We start from the raw sequence: 21,225 nt of genomic DNA, 5'->3' as shown, positions 1-21,225 counted from the left end.
TTAGGCTCCTGGTCGCTGTCCCTGCCACCCCCAACAGCCAGGGCTTCAGCTCATTGGGCCTGCGGGCCTGGCGCCCACTCACTCCCCTGGGCCCAGGTGTGTGAGGCCCCGGCCGGCGGGTCTGACCTCCCGCTCTCCAGCCCAGCACAGGGGACCAAAAAGACGATAGGGGCCGGGGGCTGGGGAGGGGAGGCAGGGACCCCCGAAGGCTGGAGCTCCCCTCAAAGTCTGGGAAGTGCCCCGCTGTCCTCCAATTGTCTCTATCATGGACTACTTAGTAGAAGGGCTCCCGCAGGTCATCTGAGCCTCCCCCTGCATCTGGCCCACCGGCCGTCCCTTCCCGTCTGGGCCGGGCGGTAGCAGTGCTGACAGGTGCTGGCGGGGGGGCTGGGATCCAGGTCTGCCGGGAGGCCGCGCTGCTGGCGAAGGGTGTGGCCCCGAGGACCCCGTGCTGGGGGAGGGGGAGCGCCAGGACCAAGGTGTGGCTGGGTGGTCTCTCCCTCCCCCACCAGAAACTGGAGGCTGAGTGGCCTCCACGATCTGTACTGACCATTCCCGGCCCCCACCCCACCCCCACCCCGCAGGCGAAGAGGCCGGCCAGCCCCTGCGCAGGTGTCTCTTCCGAGCCGCGCCCTCCCCCGCCCCCCCCCCTCGCACCCAATCTCCCTCCCCCAGCCCCGTCCCAGGAGGACAGTCGGGAGGGAGCCGGCCTGGGGAGGGGGTGGGGGGGTGGATGCGTCTGTGTGTCACGGGGGAGGGAGGAGAAAAGGGAGGGGAGAGACGGGGAGCGAGGGAGAGAGAGCGCGCAGCGAGCGAGGAGGGCGGGCGGGAGGCGGGTCCTCCTACCTGGGGCGCGCTCGCTCCCTCGCAGCTCGTTTGCCGGGGCCGCGAGTCACCTGGGGAGGCCGACAAGTGCGGACACATTGGCCGCCGAGGCGCTCGGCGAGGCGCGCACGGCCCCAGGCGGCTGCGCCCAGGACAGGCAGCGCCCGCCCAGCCGCCGCGCTCGGGCTCGGCCCGGGTCCCCGCCGGCGCTCGTGGGGCTCCGCGGTCGCTCAGTGGGGCGGCGAGGTTGCGCCCCGAGCCTCGGTCACTCCCCGGCCCCGGCGGCGGCGCCCCGCTCACCATGGTGGCAGCGCGCGCCCAGTGCCCGCGCCTCGCCCGCCGCCGGAGCCGCAGCGCCGGCTGAGCGCGGTCCGCCAGCCCCCGCCCGCCCGCCGCCGCCGCGTCCCCTCCGCCGCCGCTGTTTATGGCGCAGCCCCCCGCCCTGGATCATGCACAGAAACTTTCGCAAGTGGATTTTTTACGTGTTTCTCTGCTTTGGCGTCCTCTACGTGAAGCTCGGGTGAGTAACGCCGTGGGCCGGGCCGCGGCCGGGGGTCGGGCCGCCGCAGGAGCCGCCTCCAGGGTCTCCCGCGGGAACGTCGGGACCGGCGGGGGCCTGGGCGGCTCTCCGGGATCCCGGCTGGCCTGGGTGCTGGCTCCTCGCCGCCGCCGAGCCAGGACGCAGCCGAACCCCTGAGCGGAGGGTCCTCCGAGGGCGCCCAGCCCGGGGCTGCGGGAGGAGCAGGCGCTCGGCGGCCGCGGGCAGGCTGGCGGGTAGCGGCGAGCGTGCCCGGCGCGTACTTTCACCTGTTTGGGCTCCAGGCCCCGGGGGTGGGACGCGCCTTCCCTCCCCCGGGCTGCGCTGGGCGCTGAGCCCGGGCCGAGCGCTCGCCGCCCGGAGGGCGCGCCGGGGCGGGGGGCGGGGGGGTCGGGCGGTTGGGGAGGCCCCAGAGCGCGGGGGGGCGCGTACCCCGCCCGCGAGCGCGCAGGCCGGTGCACCCGCCACGGCCCTTCGTCTCTATCCATCACCCGGACGTGTTGAAATTACCTTGACAACTCGTCCGGCTGGCTCGGGATGGGCCGCCGGGGCCGCCTCGGGCTCGGTCCGGGCTCCGCGCCCCCGCCCTCCCGGGGCCCTCGGCCCGGCCCCCTCTCGCCGCGCTCCCCCTCGAGCGGCCCGGCGGGCGGGCGGGCGGGCGCCCGGCGGGCCGCGCTCGCAGCAGTAGCTGCTCCGAGTCGTATTTCCACATTCCTGAACCCAGCCGAGTCCTTACCTGTTGAGCCGCGATCTCCTTTAGACAGAATCTGTCTCGGCCTCGCTCGAAGGGGGGGGGGGGGGAGCGGTGCGCTCGCCGGGGCGCCCACGGCCCCGCACCCCGCCGCTCCCAGCGCGCCTACTGTGCGCCGCGGGCAGCCCCAGGCAGGCGGTCCCGGCGGTGGGCAAAGCCCGCGAGCAGCCGGAGGGAGCGCCCAGCCAGGTGCCGGCGGAGACGCGGCTTCCCCGTGGGGGGAGAACCTCGGTCCACGGCCCCCTCCGGCGTCTCACAGCTGGAGAAACTGAGGCGGGTGAGGGCAGGAGGGAAGCCCTGGCCCGGCCTCGCCTGGCCGCGTGTTGTTCCCGGGTTTGCGTGGAGGCTCCGTCCCGGGCTGTTTGTTTATGGAGGTGCAGGTTCGCGCAGGGAGCCTGCTGGGGGGATGAGGGGGGAGGGAGACCGTTTTCTGGACTCTCCAGCAGCCCCTGCAGTTACTCTTCCTGTGCCCCCCAAAGGAATGGGCACCCTAATGAGGCCCCCTGCAGCCCGCTGCGCAGCACCAGGGTGCCCTCCCTGGAGGTCAGTGCCCTGACTCCTGTGTTTAAGGACTCGGACACCCAGCGAGGAGGCCAAGCCACTTGCCCAGGAGAGTAAGGGACCCAGCTGGGACGGGAGCTGGCTCTGGCCTCCGAGGAGCACCCTTCCCAGCACCCATTCCCCCATGGGAGCCCTGAGAACCGCTCCCAGGGAGGGCTCTGTGCGCCCCCCCCCCCCCACTCTCAGTGCCCAGCCTGGGCTCCCAGGGCTGCCCCCCCACCTCCTGCCCTGCCATGAGCCTCCTGCCCCGCCATGAGCCTCCTGCCCCAACCCCCATGCCATGAACCTTCTGCCCCCCTGCAAACAGGACTGTGCTCGGCCATCTGACCGCGGTGGTGGCCAGTGCGGGGGTAGGGAGAGCGGGCCTGGGAGACCGGCCTGTGCACCCAGGCACGCGACAGCCGCTGGGCGTGCAGAGAGAGCGGGTCCAGAGAGCGGCCCGGGCTCAGGCCCTGCCCTCCGCTCCCATCAAGGAGCCTGGAGTGGAACATCCTCCCGGGTGCCCCCCAAAGCACACACTCTCCTTCCTGGAGAGCAGGGAGACCCAGAGGCACTGTGGGATCCACTAAGGGTCCAAGGGGGGCTCAGCCCCTGCCACCAGCTCCCCTCCCCTCCTTGATCTTGGGGGGGAGGGGAGAGGAAAGAGGGGGAGGAGGAGGACCCCTGTCACCTCAGGGGTTAAATGACCTGGGAGCCCTGTGCACTGAGGTGGTTTGGGTGGGCAGTGCCCCCTACACCCCTCCTCCAGTGGCCTTGGCTGAGCTCTTTAACTGCCCGGCCCACCTGCCCTCATCTTAAAAATGGGGTGACAGTAGCGCCTCCTTTCCTGGGTGCTGTGAAGGTTAGTCCTGGGGCCCTTTGTGTGGGATTGGGGGGGTGTCCCCTCACACTGGCCCAGCATTTCTTATTGTTAATGCCCGAGACCTCACAGCCACTACAGACCCCTGGGGCGCCTCCACAGCACTTCTGGGGCCTCAGAATCGGAGGAGTGGGCCCCAGGTGAGAGGTGGTATGTGTTGGGATATTCCGTGATCACACCCTGCCTGCCCACAACTGTGCACACACAGTACCCCCCCCCCCCCCCGCCCTCAGCCAGCGCGGGTCTCAGCCCCTGGGAGGGCTCCCAGACCAGCAGGGATGGAGAACTAGGCCCTCAATCCCTTGGGATTGGAGTCCCAAGGCCAGCTGTGCCTTGGGTTTGCACAATTCTGAAGCCATCGGCCTTAGGGAGTCACCATTTCTCAGCTGGGTACTGAGCGGCCCTGAGCTCCAGCCCCGAAGAGGCCAAGCCAGGGCCCGGAGGACCCGCTGTAGCCTGAGGTCCCCTCTGTCCCCGGGAACCAGGGTCATGAAGTCCCAAGACCAGCCCTGCTCCAGGCCTGCCGCCTGGCCTTGGGGCCGGAGAGGCAAAGGGGCCTGAGAGCCCTGGACCCGGAAGAATGGAGAGGAGAGGCAGCCCCCCTCCTGGTGCTGGGTGTGTCTCCGCAGAGGGAGAGACGGAGGCGACTGGATCCCCAAAATCCACCCCCGCCATGTTGCTGAGGCCTCTGTTTTCGGGTCACCTCGCCTGCTTTAAGCCTTTGCCCCAGCTTAGAGGGGCTACACTGCATCTAGAGAAACACTGAGGTGTAGCCACGCTCCACAGACAATAGCAGGTGGAACTCAACCCGTGTTTCTGGGCTTAAAAAAAATCACTGGAAGAAGGATTGTTCAGGAAAGTGTGTCCCACTCTTCCTGCAATCAGCCCCTCAAGAGACAGCAAAAGGAGTGTGTGTGAGTGTGTGGGGGGGGGGCGGCGGAGCCAGAGCTGGGGGCTCTGTGCACCTGTTGGGGGTGCGTTCCCACTGTCAGCCTCTCCCAAGAGACCCAGAGGCCGGCCCTGCAGACAGCAGTGCGCATGTGCACAGGTGAGCCCTGCCAGGCTGGGCCTGGTTGGCCAGAGCAGTGAGGGCCTGCGACCCACAGCCAGGCTCACCAAAGTGAAGGGCGCGCAGGCAGAGGCGCAGCACACACAGTGCATCTGTGTGCACACACCTGCGCCCTCCGGGACGCGCCCACGCCCCTGCCGGCGCACAGGCACATGCAGGCACATGCACACAGCACACACTGCCCAGCGCAGCCCCGGGGAGCGGACGCCCCCGCGCGGTCACCCCGCGGCGCGCCCCCCCAGGTGCACCCTCCGGCCCAGCCAGAGCCCTGTGGCTCGCCCCAGTTGCGGGGAAGGGGTCCCAGCCAAGGCGGTTTGGGCAAGCCCTGGGGGCGGCTCCCGCCGCGCGCTCGGGTCAGCCTCCCCTTTAAAACACCCGCCCGCGGAGGAGGCGGATGTAGGGGCAGCCCGGCCAATGGCAGCTGCGTGCCTCGGGGACTTGGAGACGTGAGGCAGAGCGAGTGACAGAGCCGGTTCCGACGGATCCACGGACGGAGGTCCAGTCTCGGCGGCTGAGGCTCCCCGGTGTCCCCTGCCGGCCCCACCCCCTCCCCGCGCTCCAGCCCCAGGGCGATGCGCAGCCCTGGCGGCGGGGCACCGGCGACCATTGCGCCGGGACCCGCACGCCAGGGTCCCTAGCGCCCGCCGCCGCCGCCCTTCCTCGGGGAGGGCCCTGGAGACCCCGGCCTCCGCTGGCCCAGGCGCCCTGCCCGCGGGGCCTGCCCAGCCCGCCGGGAGCGCCGGCCCACCATGCGGCTGCTGTCGCCGCGCAGCGCGCTGCTCTCCGTGTACTGCCCGCAGATCTTCCTCCTCCTGTCCAGCGGCAGCTACCTGTGAGTGCACGGGGCGGCGGGCGGGGACTGCTCAGCCTGGAGTGCGGGAGCCCCGGGAGGGAACGAGGCTGGGAGGTCCTGGGCGGGGCGCCGGTGTCCAGCGCGCGCAAAAGCCGGGGGGCATTGGGTCGCCTGGCTGCCTAAGCCCCCGAGGTGGAGGGCGGGGCGGGGCGGAGGGCTTTGGCGGAGACGGGGTGGTTTGGGTTCGAGCAAAGGTGGCTTCCGAGAGGGGATTATCCCCCACGGCCAGGCTGCAGGCACCGGGCGCGAAGGCCGGAGGGCTCTGGGGCGGGGCGGAGATGCCCTGCGCGCCCAGCTGAGTCCTGGACCAGCGCTGTCCCCTCCCCATATAAGCCCACGCGGCCCACACTGTGGGGCCACATTTGAGAGGGTCCCACGCACGCCCCCGCCCCCCGCGGAACAAGGGCGCACACGTGCACGCCGCTCCCCTCCAGGCTGAGAGCATCCAAGTTGCCCTGGAGTCTGCGGTGTCTCGCGCCTTCCGCCTGGCCCGGCCCGGCCCGCTCCTCACCTGGGGGTGAGGGGGAGCAGAGTGCGCGCGCGGCTCTCACCCGGGTGTGCCCCGGGGTCCCGGCCCGGGCAGCGGCGCGGAGCGTGGGCGCGCCTGTGCATCGGCCGGGCCAGCGATCGCCCGGCTCCGGGCAGCTCTAGGCAGGGCCCGGCCCGGCCCAGGGAGCCGAGGGGCACGTTGGCGCAGCGGTGGCTTCGCTGGGTTCCTAATGGGACGCATATGCTCTGGCCTCCGATTTAAAAAGAAGTTTGATTTATGGAACCGCCGTTTGGGGGAATTTAAGCTGGATGCTACTGATTAAACCTCAGAGCCAGCTCTCCCTCCCGCCCGGCCTCCCTCCCCTCCCCTCCCCCTCCCCCTCCTTTACACGCGGGCCACGTCCGGGGTCGCCTACCGCGGCCTTCCCGCTCCTGCGCCTCCCCTCCCCCCACGCGGCCGCAGCTCTAATAAATGGCCGCGCCCCCACCCCCTTTTAATAGCGACACAGCCAATTCCTCCTCCAGCTCCTAGGAAATTACTATCCTACCAGTTTTCCTTCTATAAATAGTCGCGCATCTTGAAACAAAAGTTCGCAACCACAGCCAGATGCTGCGAGGCCCGCGGTTTGCCGGGCTGTGGGACATAATTACAAGGTCCGGGCGCGGAGCGCTCCAGGCCGGCGAGCAGCCGGCTGCGGTGGCATCGCCGGGGGCGGGGGAGCGGGCTGCCCCGGGCGGCGCGGGGCGGGTGGGGACCGCCTGAGCGGCGGGGGACTCGGCTCGGGAAGAGCCCTGCTGCTGGCGCGGCTCCCAGGAAATGGATCAGCCCAGCGGCCTGGGCCCCCACCCGGGGTCCCCGAGGTCGGAGGTGGCGGTCAGCAGCCTCGCCCCCCAGAACCGGGCACCCAGCCTCACATCTGCACCCGCAGCTGCGCTCTGGAGCCAGCTGGCTGAGGTGGGGTGACGGGAGGTGTGCAGGGTGGGGACCCGGACTCCTGGGCTGGTTTGCAGTGAGGTTCCGAGAGAAGGAGCTGGTGGGGGCGGAGCCCGGCAGCAGCTGAGGGCTGTGGGGCAGGTGATGCCGGTTTACCTCCGCAGACCCCGGGCTTTCCTTGGGGTTTGGCCCCCAAATCCGGGTCTGCAGTGGCCACGGTGTGCGCTGCCAGCTTGGTTGGCAGAATTCTCCTACAGCGACCGCTTTCCCAAGTGTTCCTGGGCCACCGCTGGGGTCTGGAGTGGGCACTGGCCCCTGCCCTGCCTTCAGCAGCCCGCCTGGCCCAGCCGCCAACCCAGCGGGAGCTGCAGTCCCAGCCCCGGGGGAGAAAGTGCTGAGCCGGCCTTTCCTGGGCAGAGAGGAGCTCAAGATGTTCCCAGGAGGGGGGCAGGGGCTGGAGCATCTCCGGGCATCCCTGCCCGGTTTGGGTGGGCACAGCCTGGTTTATGCGGTGATGCCAGGGTGGGAGCAGGGCCCAGCAAGGGGAGTGCAGTGCGGGTGGTGAGGATGGGAGGCTGAGCTGATGCCTGCGGGCAGGTGAGCCGGCCAGTGCCAATGCGCTCGGAGAACTGGGGTCAAGGGAACGCTTGGGGAGCTGGGCCCTGCGGGATCTGAGGATGCCCAGGGCAGGAGGGGCCTTGGGCAGAGGCTTCTTTCTTCTCCAGAGAAGTTTCCAGAAGGCATCCCGTAGCTGGGGTCGCACACTGGCGGACAACTGATCCTGCCCTTCCTCTGGCTGCTCTCCCAGCTCCCTGTCCTGGCCTGTGGTGTGCACAGCGAATCCCAGATGCATGCCTGGCCCCTGTGCTGATAGGGTCCGACGGGTGTGCTGGCCTGGAAGGGCCTGACCCCTCCCCCCAGGCCTGGTGCTGAGCTGGGCCAGATGCGCTTGTGAGGGGCGGCTCTGGCCAACCACGCCCTCCTCTCCGGGCAGAGCAGAAGCTCCCGGGGCTGGCGGGTCAGCGAGGGCCAGGGGTGGGCAGGTGGGGGGCCGCAGGCCAAGAGGATGCTGTGGTGCCAGGTCAGCTGGGATGGGGGCCTGGTGGAGGCCTGATGCCAGGACCAAGCTGACTTTCTGTGCTGGGCAGGTCCTTCCGGCCCGGGCCGCCCGCTCCCAGATGTGGGGGTTGGCTGCAGTGACCCCCCAGGTCTTCCGGTAGCAGCCTCGTGGTGACCGCCTGCTCCGGGGAGCGGAGTGAGTCACGAGTGACAGGGCGGTTACTCACCGACCACCTGGCTGTGGGGGGTGGGGGCCTCGCCACGGCCCAGCCCAGGCTGGCCTCTTCCTGGCTCCACCGCCGCCGTGGCTTTGGTGGTGGTGTCCACCGCAGCCCCCGAAGCCCTGTGGGCATGACCCTGGGCGGGGGGTGAATCAGGTCCCCTCCGCGGCATCACAGCCCACGTGGGGGCAGAATGGGGCCACCGCTGAGGTGGGACAGGTCGCCCTGGGAGGAGAGCTCCCGGCCGTTGGCTGGTCAACAGGAGGGACAGGAGGAGCTGTGGGCCCTGGCCCGGCCCACAGGCCTCTCTGGGCCGCGGTCTCCTTGTCCGTCACTCTCCTTCGCACCCTCAGGTCGGGCCCACGTGCCCGAGGGTCTGAAAACGAGAGCAGCGCTGGAGAGGGTGGGTGTGCGCGCAGGGGTTAGAGCCAGGGGACTGACAAAATCTTAGCACCCCAGGGACCCTGGCTCAGGTGTACAAACCAGAGAGAACCCCAGGAAGCGACTGACATGTGAGAATCACCAAGCGCTAGTTAGGGGGCGCAGTGTGCTCTGGAGGGGAGGGTGACCTCTGTGTGTGGGGAGGGTGCACTGCGGGGGGGCGGGGGGGGGGGCGCTCTGAGCTGTGCTGAGGCCGTAGGAGAGTGGCCCCTTTTCTAGTCAGGTTTCCCGTGAGTCCTTAGGAGGCCCAGGGGCCAGGTGGCAACCCAGATCCCATCCCCATTCCTCCACGTACTGCCTGGGTGTCCTGGAGCCTCGGCTGTGTCCTCTATACAGAGGGGACCTCGGGGACTCAAACCTCCAAGAATGGGTGTGAGAACCCAGCAAGCCAATGCAGGGATGTGCTCAGCGGCTCCTGCGTGTACAGTGAGCACTCAGGAGGCGGGCTCATTCCCAGCTCTTAGGAGTGTGTTTGTTCAGAGGAGAGTGATGAACTCTCAAGGGTATCTCGGAGGGCTTCCTGGAGGAGGTGACACCAAGACTGAGATTGGAAGGATGGGCAGGAGCTGCCCAGACTAAACAGGACCATGAGAGAGAACCTTAGAAGGAACAACTTACTGTCTTGAGAGCACCTCGCAGCATTTGGTGGAGGGAGTCAGACTGTGTGCCGGAGTCCAACAGAGAGGCCCTCTCCTGGGGACACCTAGAGCCCAGGGGAGCAGCCTTTGAGGAAATGTCCCCTAGGGGGTCCAACAGAGAGAGGAGCCCGGATTTGGGGCCTCAGGGGAGGTCTGGCAGCTGGTGGAGGTGCTGGTGGAGGAGGTCACCATGGAGGGAGGTGCTGTGTGGGGCCCTGTGGGCTCCCCTGGGGGCACGGGGACATAGGCCAGCAAGTCCCACCCGCCCCCTCCCCCCCACCCTGTTCCAGAGCCTCATGCAGCCTGTGGGGAGCCAAGAGCCCCAGCTGGGGATCTGGGCTGATGCTCTGGGTAGAGGGTGTGGCAGGGAGGGGAGGGGAGGAGATGGAGGTCTTGGCCGTGGGACTCAGACCTTTCGTCAGCTCAGGATTGGGGGGGCCCAGAGCGAGCCCTCTGGGTGCCGCCTGTGGCCCGTCCCTCGGCGCTCTGCCTCTCTCCCGGGGAGGTTGGAGGGGCTTCGGCTGGCTCCCCGGAGGCCTCCATTCTTCATGGCCCTGGGTCCAACTTGCATAGGGCTCACCCCCACCCCCCAGCAAGGGGACAGGCTGGGCGCCCTCCCTTGTCAGATGAAACCCCGGCCCAGGGCTCCCTCAGCCTGATGAAAGGGTCATTGTGTGGTGCAGGCCGCCCGCTGGCCAAGGACAAAACCACCGTTTGTCCTCCTTCCCTGGCGCGGGGCTGGGGCCTCCCCTTGGGCTGGCCGGCGGGGTGGGGGTGGGCACAGGTGCGCTCCCTCTACCCTTTCTCTATCTCCCCTGTCTCCATCACAGAACTGCTCCTGGCGTAGGCCCCCTCCCAGTCCTGCCCCGACCAGGGCATCCTCACCCCTCAGTGGGGGCCTGAGGCTCCAGCCAGCCCAGCTGTTGGAATAGAGGTGGTGAGCTCTCTGGCCCTGGAGGCATGCAAGCGATGTAGGAGTGAGGCCGGGAAGACAGCCCTTCCTCACTGGGCCTCCACGCCAGCAGCCATGCAGGTGCTGGGTCCGCTCCACGGAGAAGGTTGCTGAGCCCCGAGGCGGGTCCGTAGCCTCAGGTGCAGAGCCCAGCACAGGGCAGGTGGCCGCTGAGGCCTTGGGGCGCCGGGAAGGGCTGTCGGGGCTGTGAGGGGCAGACACTGTCACTGGGCAGTGGCCACGGGAGGGAACAGGAGGAGGGATCCCTGAGCCTGCCCGCCGCCCGCCCAGCAAGCAGCTCCGGCCATCAGCTGGCCTGGAAGAGCCCTTAGCCTTCCCGGCTCCCGTCCCCATGACACCCATGGGCCCTCACTTTCCGGACCCGCCCCCCACAATGCACTGCTGTCCCTGCTGTCCCCGCTCCCCGCCCGCTCTGCCTCCAGGTCAGAGGTGCTCCTTGCACTGAAGGTCCTGCTCCTCCGGGAGGAAGGGCCCGGAAGGGTGGTGGCGGCTCAGCTGACCTCCCGGGAGCAGACGCTGTACTGCCGGGCGCCCAGGTCGGAGCTGAGACGGGCTCACGCTGTCCGGATGGTAAAACATTAAAGGCCCCTCTGAGTGGGATCCGCCGGAGCGGCTACCTGCCTGACCTGCCCCGGCCCGACTGCAGACCGGTCTGTACTCCCCTGCGGGAGGCCGGGCCGGGAGCGGCCTCGCAGCGGCCCCTGTGCCAGGTGACGCCATGGGCAGAGCTCGCCGGTGGGACTGGCAGCCCCGCCTTCCTTCCCACAGCAGGGCCCTCACCCTCTCCTGGAAGGTGACCTCTGACCTGCTCCTAAAGAATGTGCCGGCCGGTCGCATGGCTCCGGGGTTGAGCGCCCACCTATGAACCAGGAGGTCAGGGTTCGATTCCCGGTCAGGGCACAGGCCCGGGTTGCGGGCTCCATCCCCAGTGGGGCACGTGCAGGAGGCAGCCGGTCCATGATTCTCTCTCATCGTGGATGTTTCTCTCTCTCTCCCTCTCCCTTCCTCTCTGACATCAATAAAAACATATTAAAAAAAAAAAAAGACAGTGCTGGAGAGAAGGATGGCGTTCCTGGCAGAGGGCTGGGTGGCGGGGCTGGGCCGCAGCCAGTTAGAGTGGGGTGGGCGGTGGGAGGTGAGGGCGGGTGGTGGGGGGCAGGTGCCCTGGGCCTGGGGGCCGAGGGAGGGAAGCTTTTAGTCAGGGCACGATGGGCAGCTTTATCCTGGGGACAGGGAGGGGTGCTCCTGGGCGGGGCTCAGAGGGAGGGGGCTTCAGCCAAGCAGGAGCTGGGCTGAGGGCTGTGAGATCTCTCTGACCCCCGCCCCCCCAAGCGCTGATGAGCAAGGCCTTACTCCAGGCGACAGCCCTGAGCATGCGGGGTGGGCGCTGGGTCCCTCGCTTCCTTTTTCCTTCCCATCAGCTCCGGGAGCCACGCAGGGGGCGAGGTGTGGTGACTGCTGGGAAGTCCTCCTCATTGTCCAGCTCCTGCCCCAGGCCAGGGCCTTGCAGGGGGCTCCCTGCCCCCAGGGTGCGGCCCCCACGGGGTGGTTCCCGGCCCCTCCCAGAGAGGTGCTGCGAGCCAGGGTTTGCGGCCAAGGCTGAGCGGGAGCCCAGAGCGACCCCTGGCTCGCCTCCCTGCCTTCCTTCCAGGGCAGAGATTCCCGCAGGGGGAGGGGCGGGAGGGCCGCCAGCGCTGGGAGAATGAGCGCTGAGGAAGCAGGAAGCGGGGAAGGCCCAGGGCTGCCCTGCCCTTGGCAGTGATGCCGAACCCCTGCCAGGTGGTTGCCTGGCCTTGGACCAGACACTGCACCTCGCCTCCAACTGGGGGCTGGGGCGGGGGCGGGGGGGCGCGTGGCTGAGTGTGTGTGTGTGGGGGGGGGGCGGTGTTCAGAAGGTGCTGCCTCATTAAGCGCTCACCACGTGGTTCAGGTGGTCACACCGGGTGCCCAGGGTGGAGCAGGCTGCCCCTGAGGTGGTGAGCGCCCTGCCCCGCAAGGCATCCAAGATAACACAGTTGGCTGGGGAGGCCCTGGGGGCTCAGAAATTCTCAGAAGGAAAAGCCCATAGCGCTGAGGGGGGGTTGGGGGGTGCAGGCCTGTGGTGGGGGCGGGGGGTGGGCTCATACTCTGCTCTGAGCACTGCTTGGCCCATGCAAGCCCCGCCTTCATCTGTGCCTGGTGGGGGACCCTCCAGTTCATGGCCACCCTGCGGGCGACGCGGAGGTGGCTGCTCGCCATCCGCTGCCTGCAGGGGCCCGGCCCCCAAACCCGCCTCAGACCATGGCCCGAGCAGCCAGGGTGGCAAGTCCTGGGCGGCCCGAGAAGTGCCCGTGGGCCAGGGTCCTGCCCGTGTCTTCCCTCCTGTCCCTCCCTCGTGTCGTCCAGAGTCTGTCCTAAGGCTGCAGGCTGGCCATCCTGGCCACCCAGGCCTGCGAGGCGCCCCATGTCCCACAGGTCCGGGCACCAGGGCCAGGGCTGGGGTCACAGTGGCCCTTCTGTGCCTGGGGACAAGGAGAAAGGCCGGGCATAGGCCAGGGGGAGGTCTAGGGCCCAGCCCCGGTCAGGCAGAGCGGCCAGGCCTGCGGGCAGGGGCGCTGACTCCCAGCCCTCAGCAGCCCCTGCGGGAGCCGGTAGAGCCGCATCCGGGCTGGGAGTGGGGACAGGAGTGCGAAGCCGGGCCTGGAGCTTTGCCTGGCTCCGCAGGGGGAGTTGTAGGTCCACGAGGCCTGAACCCGGGCATTCACGATGGGCCCTGGACGCCCAGCAGAGGTCCGGAAGTTTCTGAGGTCAGGGTCAATGTCTCGGGCTCACAGTGATGAGTGAGGCTCTGACTCCACAGGTTTAGCAGCTGGGGCTGCTCCTGGAGTGGGGGACCCCTGGCCCTGCTCGCCCCTCTCCAGCCGCCTCAGCCCGCCCACGCCCCCTGCTCACGGCCTGCTTTTGCCCAGCCTGCCTGGTTCTCTCCAGGGCAGAGTCCCAGGTGCCAGGCCAGGCGTGCCAGCTCTGAGGGGAGGCGCGGGAGGGACGGGCGGACGCTCCGCTCCCTTCCCCGGGAACACTGCGGGCAGCGAGCTGAGCGGAGCTGAGGGAGGGAGGGCAGTGGCCCGGAAAGGCTGTGGCGGGCGGAGCCGCCAGGGAGCCTGCGGGCAGGAGACCCCGCCTGCGGCCGGGGGGTTCTGCCCATGGACAGATGGGCAAACGGAGGCCCGGAGGGGCCAGTGAGAGTCAGCGGCAGAGCAGAACTCGCACGCAGGACCCCAGGCCAGACTGTGGAATACAGCTCGGTACCTAGGTGGCCGCCTCAGCCGCTCACTATGCAGATGGGAAACAGGCCCAGTGGCACCTCTTCCTGCCTCCAGGCCTCTCTGTGCCTCCTCTAGGGACACCCTCGTCCCTGCCCGCCACCCCGTGCCCGTGGCCGGGTGTGCCCTCAGCCTGTTTCCTCCTCTGGAGCCCCTTCTGAAGAGCCGCGGGGGCGGAGGTGAGACCGGCGGGCAGCGAGGTGGGCCTTCTGACCTGTTCCTCCCCCGAAAGCGAGGCCTGGGTCTGGGCAGGTGAGGGGACAGGCTGATGGCCGGGGCGGGCTGTGGCCAGGCCTGCCGTCCGTACTCACGTCCGCGTCCCCCCCCGCCCCCCCCTGCAGGGCCCAGGCCGGTGAAGGGAGCCGCCATTTGCCTACAGAGGGCTGATGGGTCCCTGTTATCAGAGGAGAAAACCGAGACTTGCTCGCAACGGCCTCGCGTGGCCTTCCCGACCACTGAGATGTCCCCGCGCCCGCGCCCCACAGAGCTGGGCCTCGAGCCCCGGGGCGGGGGGCGGCAGAGGAGCGCACTCGGGGGTCCAGACACGGGACGGGCGTGAGCGCCTGGGCCCTCGCACCCCTTCTGTCCCTTCTCTCCTGCTCATTCCACAGAGGCGGTTGCGGGGACCCCCGCTCCCCCATTCTGGCTCTGACTCTGTGACCGGGCTGGGGGTCCGCTGCACGACCCAGGCCTGGGAGACAGGCTTCTCCCCACGCGGCCGGCGGGCCCACCTGCGGGGCAGCCCTGCACCTGCGGGCGCGGGCGCGGGCGCGGCAGGAAGTGGCGGGGGCGGGCAGGTGCCGCCTCCGGGACTGCGAGCACTTCCTGGACGAGTGGACCGCTGGCCTCCCCGGCTGATGCGGATGATTAGAACATTCCTCAAATATTTCGCCCGAGGATGCCCAGGAGGAAGGATTGCACAGCTCCCGGGGCAGAGCGTGGGCTGGAAGAGCGGGGGCAGCGGCCGGCGCCAGGGGTGGGGGCCGGAAGGAGGCTGGGCCTGGGCCCCAACTTGGCCAGCGTGCCCCCCTCTCACCAGCAGCTGGGGTTGGGGTGGGGCTCACGTCCAAGGCCAGCTCCGAGCCCAGCTGGGTGCTGGGCCATGGGGGGGATCCCTGACCTGGGAGCCCACAGCAGGTGGGTGGACAGCCCGGGCCCCAAGTGATGCGCAGAGAAGCGCGAGGGATCCAGCACAGGGTCCTCCGCCCCGGGGCCTCCGAGGAGGGTCCCTGCGGGAGAGTGGGCTCTGGGAGGACCGTCAGCCGTCGGTCAGCCGGGGGCCCTGCGATCTGCCGCCCAGCGCTGTGGCAGGAGGGAGCGATGAGGAGTGTGCTGCGGCCAGCCTGGCCGACCCCATGGCCCCAGCCACTGTCCTGCTGGGTGGAGAGGGCAGGCTGGGCGTGGGCGGTGCGGCCCAGAGGGCAGGGGGCTGGTGGGCTGCCCCTGGGGATGGGGAGGAGGGATGGCGGCAGGTGCCCCAGGGGCCCCTCCCAGTCCAGGGGAAGGGTCTGGGGTGTTGAGGCCCAGAGGGTGCATCGAGGTCAGGCTCCAAGAAGAATGGGAACCTCCTCCCCCTCAGGGTGCTGCCTGGCCCTGGCCTCAGGACCTCCCTTCTCCTCTTCCCCCCCGCACTGGGGGCCACAGGAGCTGGTGCTCAGTCCAGAGAGAGGGCAGAGGGCGCGGGCCAGGAAGGCCGCCCGCGTCAGCTCTGTCCCGCAGTCTGTGGTGGCGGTGCCGGCTCTGCGGCCTCCTGGCGACAGGGCGGCCCGTCTGTGCCCATGGATTTAAGCCCTGCGGGCGGATCCCATGGCTCCCGGCCTGGGAGGCTCCTGTCAGGTCCTGGCTGGCAGGGACACCTCCTCCTCTGGCTTCGACACAGAATGGCACAGCTTGTCCCGTCCCTGGCAATGCTGGGCCCAATGCTCAATGGTCGGTGCCCACCAAGGGAACCTGGGGCAGCTTGACCCCATGACCCCGTCACCTGCTCACCTCCCACAGCTGGAAGCGGGCCGTTGTGGGAAACGTCCCCTCCACCCCGTGGGAAGTGGGGATGAAAGCGGCCTTTTTACTGACCACAGTGAAGGTGGGGCGGCCAGAGGGCCAACCAGTCACCTGCCCGCCAGCCCGACCCCCTGAGGTGGCCTCGCTGGCCGTCCTGCTCCCCGAGCGACCTCTGGAGCGTCTCCAGCAGCTCTCCCAGCAGATGGGGCTGAGGTGTCGCCTCGTTCTGCTCCTAGGCCTGCCTGTCGGCCATTCATTCAGTTGTTCCAGGAGGACCCGCCCGCACAGCACACAGTGGGGGTGAGAGGGACCCGCCTCCCTGGGCCGGCCCTTGGAGGAAGTGTCCACTACTCAGCCCTGGGCGCGAGGGACTCTGCCTCCTTCAGGAGCCCCCGGAAGGGCCCCCAATGCAGCTGGGCCCCGAGTGCAGCCCCTGCTTCCGGGCACCAGCGGGGGACCTGGCTCTCCAGATGGACCAGTGCCCCCCACCCCTTGACAATCTTTGAGGTCAGGGACGGGGTGACGAGGCGCTGACCAGCCTGGGCAGAAGGTGTGGTCCCAGCCCCCGCTCTCCGCTCCCTTCTGAGCTACTTGGCAGGTGGCTGGGCCTCTCGGGACGTCCGGTTCCTATTGTGAGGGACGCACATGACTCCTGTTATTGTTGTTGTTATTATTATTATTTGTTGTTGTTGCTGTCGATCCTCACCGGGGGATATTTCTTCCATTGATGTTTAGAGAGAGTGAGTGGGAGGGAGGGAGGGAGAAACGTCAATGTGAAACAGATGTTTCCCGCACCCACCCCAACGGGGTTGGGGAACGAGCCTGCACCCAGCTACGTGCCCTTGACTGGGAATCAGACCCTCGACCCTCCCGTGCCTGGGCTGGCGCGCTGCCCACTGAGCCACACCGGCCAGGGCTGCTTGCCTCTCCTCTTAGCCCGGACTCCAGCGCTCTGTCCTAGCTGCTGAGTGCTGAGCAGCACGAGGAATTCAGGTTAGACTCCCGGCTGCTGGGACAGGCTGGGAGAGTGGTGACCTCCTGAATGAGGCCGGGGCACCCCCTGCAGAGATGGGGCACAGAATGGCTCGATCCTGGATGCAGCTGAGACGCTGGCTCCCCGACCCGGCCCCGCTCTGGGCCTCAGGTCCCTGACGGCGCCGTGGCACGGATGCTCTTCCCAAGGATGGTGGGGGCGGGTACTGCCCGAGGAGCCCCGAGCGGGGCCTTGGCAGGGGTGGTCTTAGCCAGAGCCCAGAGCTGTCGCCTCCCAGGCGCTGCCAGGGCCTTGGGGAAGGGGACGCCAGCAGGTGGGCAGTTCAGCCACGGGCCCTGAGGGCTGGGCAAGGCGCAGCCTGTCAACCCCACCTGTGAAGGCCCCCCGCCCCCAGGCTCTGCTGTCTCCATCCTCCTCCTCACCCCGGGAGCCACTGAGCAGCCCGTCCCTTTTACTCAGGGTTCACAGAGCCAAGAGCCTGGGGGACGGGCGGGCTACCTCTGTGGGCAGGCGGCCAGCCCTCAGCAGACCAGCCGGGGAGGCCTTTTGATCCCCGGGGTGTCTGAGAGCCTGGGTTCGGGTTGCACTCCTGCAGGGGAGCCCCTAGGCCAGGCACACACAGGGGAGGCTCGTGGCAATGATTTTTAACGTTCATGTCGCATTTCGAAAGCGTCTTTTTGTAGGAAACCTTGGCGTTGCATCCCCGCCTTGTTCTGCTGGCCTGTGCCTGTGTGTTGCAGCCTCGACCTTCTTGTTGAGGTGCAACCTACACGAGGTGGGTGCAGACATCGCGAGAGGACAGGGGGTGCCTGCTTCCCTCAGTGGGCACCTGTGTGACCATTACCAGCGGGGACAGAGAACATTCCGGAACTCAGCAGGCTCCGGCCCCTCCCAGGGGGGCCTCTCATCCATGGGGACTTCTGTCTCGAGGGGAGCTGGGCCCGGTCCGCAGCCTGTCCTGTCTGGCTTCATTGGTTCAGCGTGTCTGGGAGGGTCACCCACGTGGACACATGTCACTCATGTGGACCTGTCACCACGGTGTGAACGTGTCACCGTGTATCTGTTGTTCTCCTGGGGCGGACCCTGCAGGGCGGCTCCCCGCTTGTGCCGGACACGCATGCATGGCTCTGGTAACAGAGACTCAGCTCCTTGGGGTGTGGACTCCGTCCAGAGCGAGATGCGGGTCGGGAGCTGGTCCAGGCGTGGGGTGCAGCGTGACGTGGGCCCCGCTGGCTCCAGAGCTGCCGGGGGAGGCGTCAGTCCCCCCGATGGACACACCTGCTCCCCGGTCCCCACAATGGCTCAAGGAATGACAGTTGGCAACGGGCCCCCAGTCTCAGGCCCCGAGGGTAAAGACGGGCCCCCACTGCTGACCTCTGGCCACAGGCCAGCTACAGAGAGCTGGTCCTTCGAATCGTGTCCTCCAACATCAATGTGAGGCAGCAGGCCCGCCTTCCTCCCATTTCACAGAAGTGGAAACTGAGGCACAAAGGCTGAGAAACTTGCCTGAGGCCTCACAGCTAAGAAGGGGCAGAGCCAGGTTCCCAGCCCCGCTGGCTGGCACCCGCGCCTACGCTCCTCACGCGGCCCCAGGTGGGGAGGCTGGCCTGCTAATGCCACCGCGGAGGCCGCCCTGTGGGCCACTCCTGTCGCCTGGCCTGGCCGCCTCCCCTCCCCCTCCCCCACTGGAACCGCCTCATCCCCTGGGGACGCTCTGGCTGATCTGTCTTCCCTCTTGTCCCCTCCTTGCACGAAGCCCTGCTCGCCCCATGCCAGGCCCTCTGCTGGCCTCACGACCTCTGGCCCGAGACTGGAGTCCTGTCCCGGTCTCCAGGGGACAGAGCTTCTTGTCTGCCGGGCCCCGAACCCCTTCTCCGCGCTCCCTCCTCCGAATGGCCCTGGCCAGGGGCGAGGGACGTTTCCGGACGTTCAGCCGTGTCCCCTCCCGTGTCCTGAGGCCCCTGAGCAGTGCAGGGGACGAGCCCAGAGCAGAATTTTCCATGGAAAAAGTCAGCGACTGAAACAGGAGCCCCTGCCCGCCTCTCCGGGTGCCCGGGCCACTCGCGACGTCCTGCCAGCCTCTCCCGGCACCTGAGCGGCAGCTGCGGGCGGGAGGTGCCCAGAGGGTCCTCCCCACTTTGGGATGAGAGCCAGTCCCCTTGCGGGCGGCATGCTGGGCGGCATAGCGCGCCTCACCCAGAGGCCAGTTACCGCAGGGTGTGCCCGCGCCCGCCGCCGCCCGGGAACCAGTTATCTGGCTATGATGTGTTTCTATCCCCACCCCACGCCAATGGCTCCCTCCGGACAGCCAAGCCGGCCCTTATCAGCCGTCCCCTCCCTTCCAGGCGGAAGGAAGAGTGTGGGCAAGTCCTGGGTGTGGCGGGGCCAGGCCTGCCTGTGAGGGCAGTGGCCAGCCCGCGGGCACGCGGGGCTGTGGGGGAGAGGGTGATGGGGCGGCCAGCAACGGCTCCCACCTCAGACGCCAGCAACGACAGTGTCCACAGCCCTGGACGAACTCAGGAGTGACCGGAACACTTCAGCCGGGGAGGGTGTCAGCTGTCCTGAGATGGCAAGGGGGCGTGGCTTCCACTCCTGGCTGACCTCTCATGTCTGTAAAGCACCTACTACGTGCAGTGCTTGGAGCCACAGCGCTGCGTCCACCTGACTTCTGGAAGCGGAGCGGGCTCTGGGCCTGGCTGTGTGGCCTCGGCGGGTCCCCTGGCCTCTCCCAGCTCCAGGCGGCACCCGTGACATGGGGATGGCAGGGCTCCGCCAGGAGAGGCCCGAGGCTCAGGGCAGGGGAATTTAAGATTGTTGGGGACGAAACCCCACAGTCTAAGGAAGACTATTTGAAGTTATTTCTGAGTTACCAATCATATCTGATTATTCATGCTCCTGTGACTCTTGTGCGGTATATATATATATACACACACATAAATATATTTAATATATTTTTATTGATTTCAGAGAGGAAGGGAGAGGGAGAGAGATAGAAACATCAATGATGAGAGAGAATCATGGATCGGCTGCCTGCTACACACCCCACACTGGGGATGGAGCCCGCAACCCAGACATGTGCCCTGACCGGGAATTGAACCGTGACCTCCTGGTTCATAGGTTGATGCTCAACCACTGAGCCACGCCGGCTGGGTGCGGTGCCTATATTTCACCCGTACGTAATCTAGCACTGCCTGGGGGGTGACTGGGGGCTCCCATCCCCCTCCTCATCGCCTCCCCCCATACCCCAGGGAGGCATACAGTGGGTACAAGTGGGGCACCACATGGGCAAGGCCCCTCTACTTTCCCCCCAATCCCACTGCGGCCGGGTGTAGAAATCCCGTGTACAGATGGAATTTTTTAAAATTGTGGTTAAAGATACGTTACATACAATCGGCCCCTTTCACAGTGTGAGAGTGAACGCCCAGTGGCACCGGCGCATCCTCGATGTGCAGCCATGTCTCTGTCTAGTTCCAGAACGTCTCTCGTGACACCAGGTGGAAACCACGCCATGAGATGGTGCAGGCGCTCCCTTCCCCCCCACCCCCCGCCCCTGGCAGCCACGGATCCCCCTCTGTGCCTGTGGGTTTACCTTCGCCGGGCGTCTCACCCAGACGGAGCTACAGGATGTGGCCTTTCGTGTCCAGCCCCTTTCACAGATGTGATGTTCCCGTGGTGCAGCTGCGTGGCCGTGGCCGCACTCCCTTCCTTTTCATGGCCGCATAGCATTCCATCCCACGCAATGCGGGCCACATCCTGTTTGTTTGTTTGTTTGATCCTCACCGGAGTGTATTTTTCCATTGGTTTTAGAGAGAGAGAGAGAGAGAGAGAGAGAGAGAGAGAGAGAGAGAGAGAGGAAGACAGAGAGAGACATCGATGTGAGAGGACACATTCATTGGTCGCCTCCTACACGCGTCCTGACTAGGGCCTGGGCGGGGAGGAGCCTGCAACTGAGGTACGCGTCCTTGACTGGAATCGAACCCGGGGCCCTTCGGTCTGCAGGCCGATGCTCTATCCACTTAGCCACACTGGCCAGGGCCACATTGTGTTTATTCATTCATATGATGACGGGCACGTGGGTGGGTCCCGCCTTTGGCTGTTGTGAATTGCTGCTGTGAACATGTGTGCTCACAGTCTCGTTGGAACCTTCCGCTCTTGTGGCTGCGTCCCGCGGAGTGGAGTCGAGGGCCGGGGCCTCACCATCTCCCACTCCCACCAGCGAGGGCGAGGTTCCGGGGTCGCCACACCCGCACTAGCGCGCGGTTTTCCGTGGCGTTGAGCGAGGCCACGCCGGCGGGTGCCACGCGGTCCCGGCTGCGGCTCTGATTCGCGTTTTCCCAACGGGAGCCATGTTTACAGGCCTCCCGCCTGCCGGCTGGCCACTGGCTATCTTTTAGGAGAAATTCTCTTCCAGTCCTTCGCCTGTTTTCAGACCGGACTGTCTGTCTGCTCCTGAGCTGTAGCGGCTCTTTTAGACGGAGTCTTTGGTATGTACTCACTCACCCACCCGTTTCACAGACACTCGTGGGCAGCGACGCAGGGCCGCCCCGAGGCCCCAGATGCGGCTCGGACTGGACGCCGCCCTCACGGCGGGGAAGCTGGGCATGGGCCCCCGGCCGTGAGGCAGGGGTGAGGCGCGTGCCCCTGTGCGAGTCCTCAGAGCCGGCCGGAGGGTGTGCGTCAGGGGGGCTTGCACTTGGGCCTGGAAGGGAAGGAACAT

At 67.6% G+C, this 21,225-nt stretch overlaps 1 protein-coding gene across 3 annotated transcripts in view; it reads left to right on the top strand.

The window, feature by feature from the left end:
• The first annotated feature begins 803 nt into the window (after positions 1-803).
• Positions 804-21,225, top strand: part of WNT7B (Wnt family member 7B) — a 45,250-nt gene continuing 24,828 nt past the window's right edge. Inside the window, exon 1 of one of the 3 annotated variants that reach the window (XM_036298461.1) lies at positions 804-1,345. In XM_036298461.1, the coding sequence (XP_036154354.1) occupies positions 1,250-1,345 (96 nt within the window). In that variant the 5' untranslated portion in view covers positions 804-1,249. Of the gene's footprint in view, positions 1,346-5,313; positions 5,436-21,225 lie in introns of those variants that run through there. The other 2 variants (XM_036298463.1, XM_036298462.1) reach the window with 2 other exon arrangements.

The sequence above is a fragment of the Myotis myotis genome, unplaced genomic scaffold (genome assembly GCF_014108235.1).
Source record: "Myotis myotis isolate mMyoMyo1 unplaced genomic scaffold, mMyoMyo1.p scaffold_m19_p_3, whole genome shotgun sequence".
In the NCBI taxonomy this organism is placed as follows: domain Eukaryota; kingdom Metazoa; phylum Chordata; class Mammalia; order Chiroptera; family Vespertilionidae; genus Myotis; species Myotis myotis.
The sequence above is the reverse complement of the archived record's forward strand: the minus strand, read 5'-3'. Positions and strand labels throughout refer to the sequence as shown.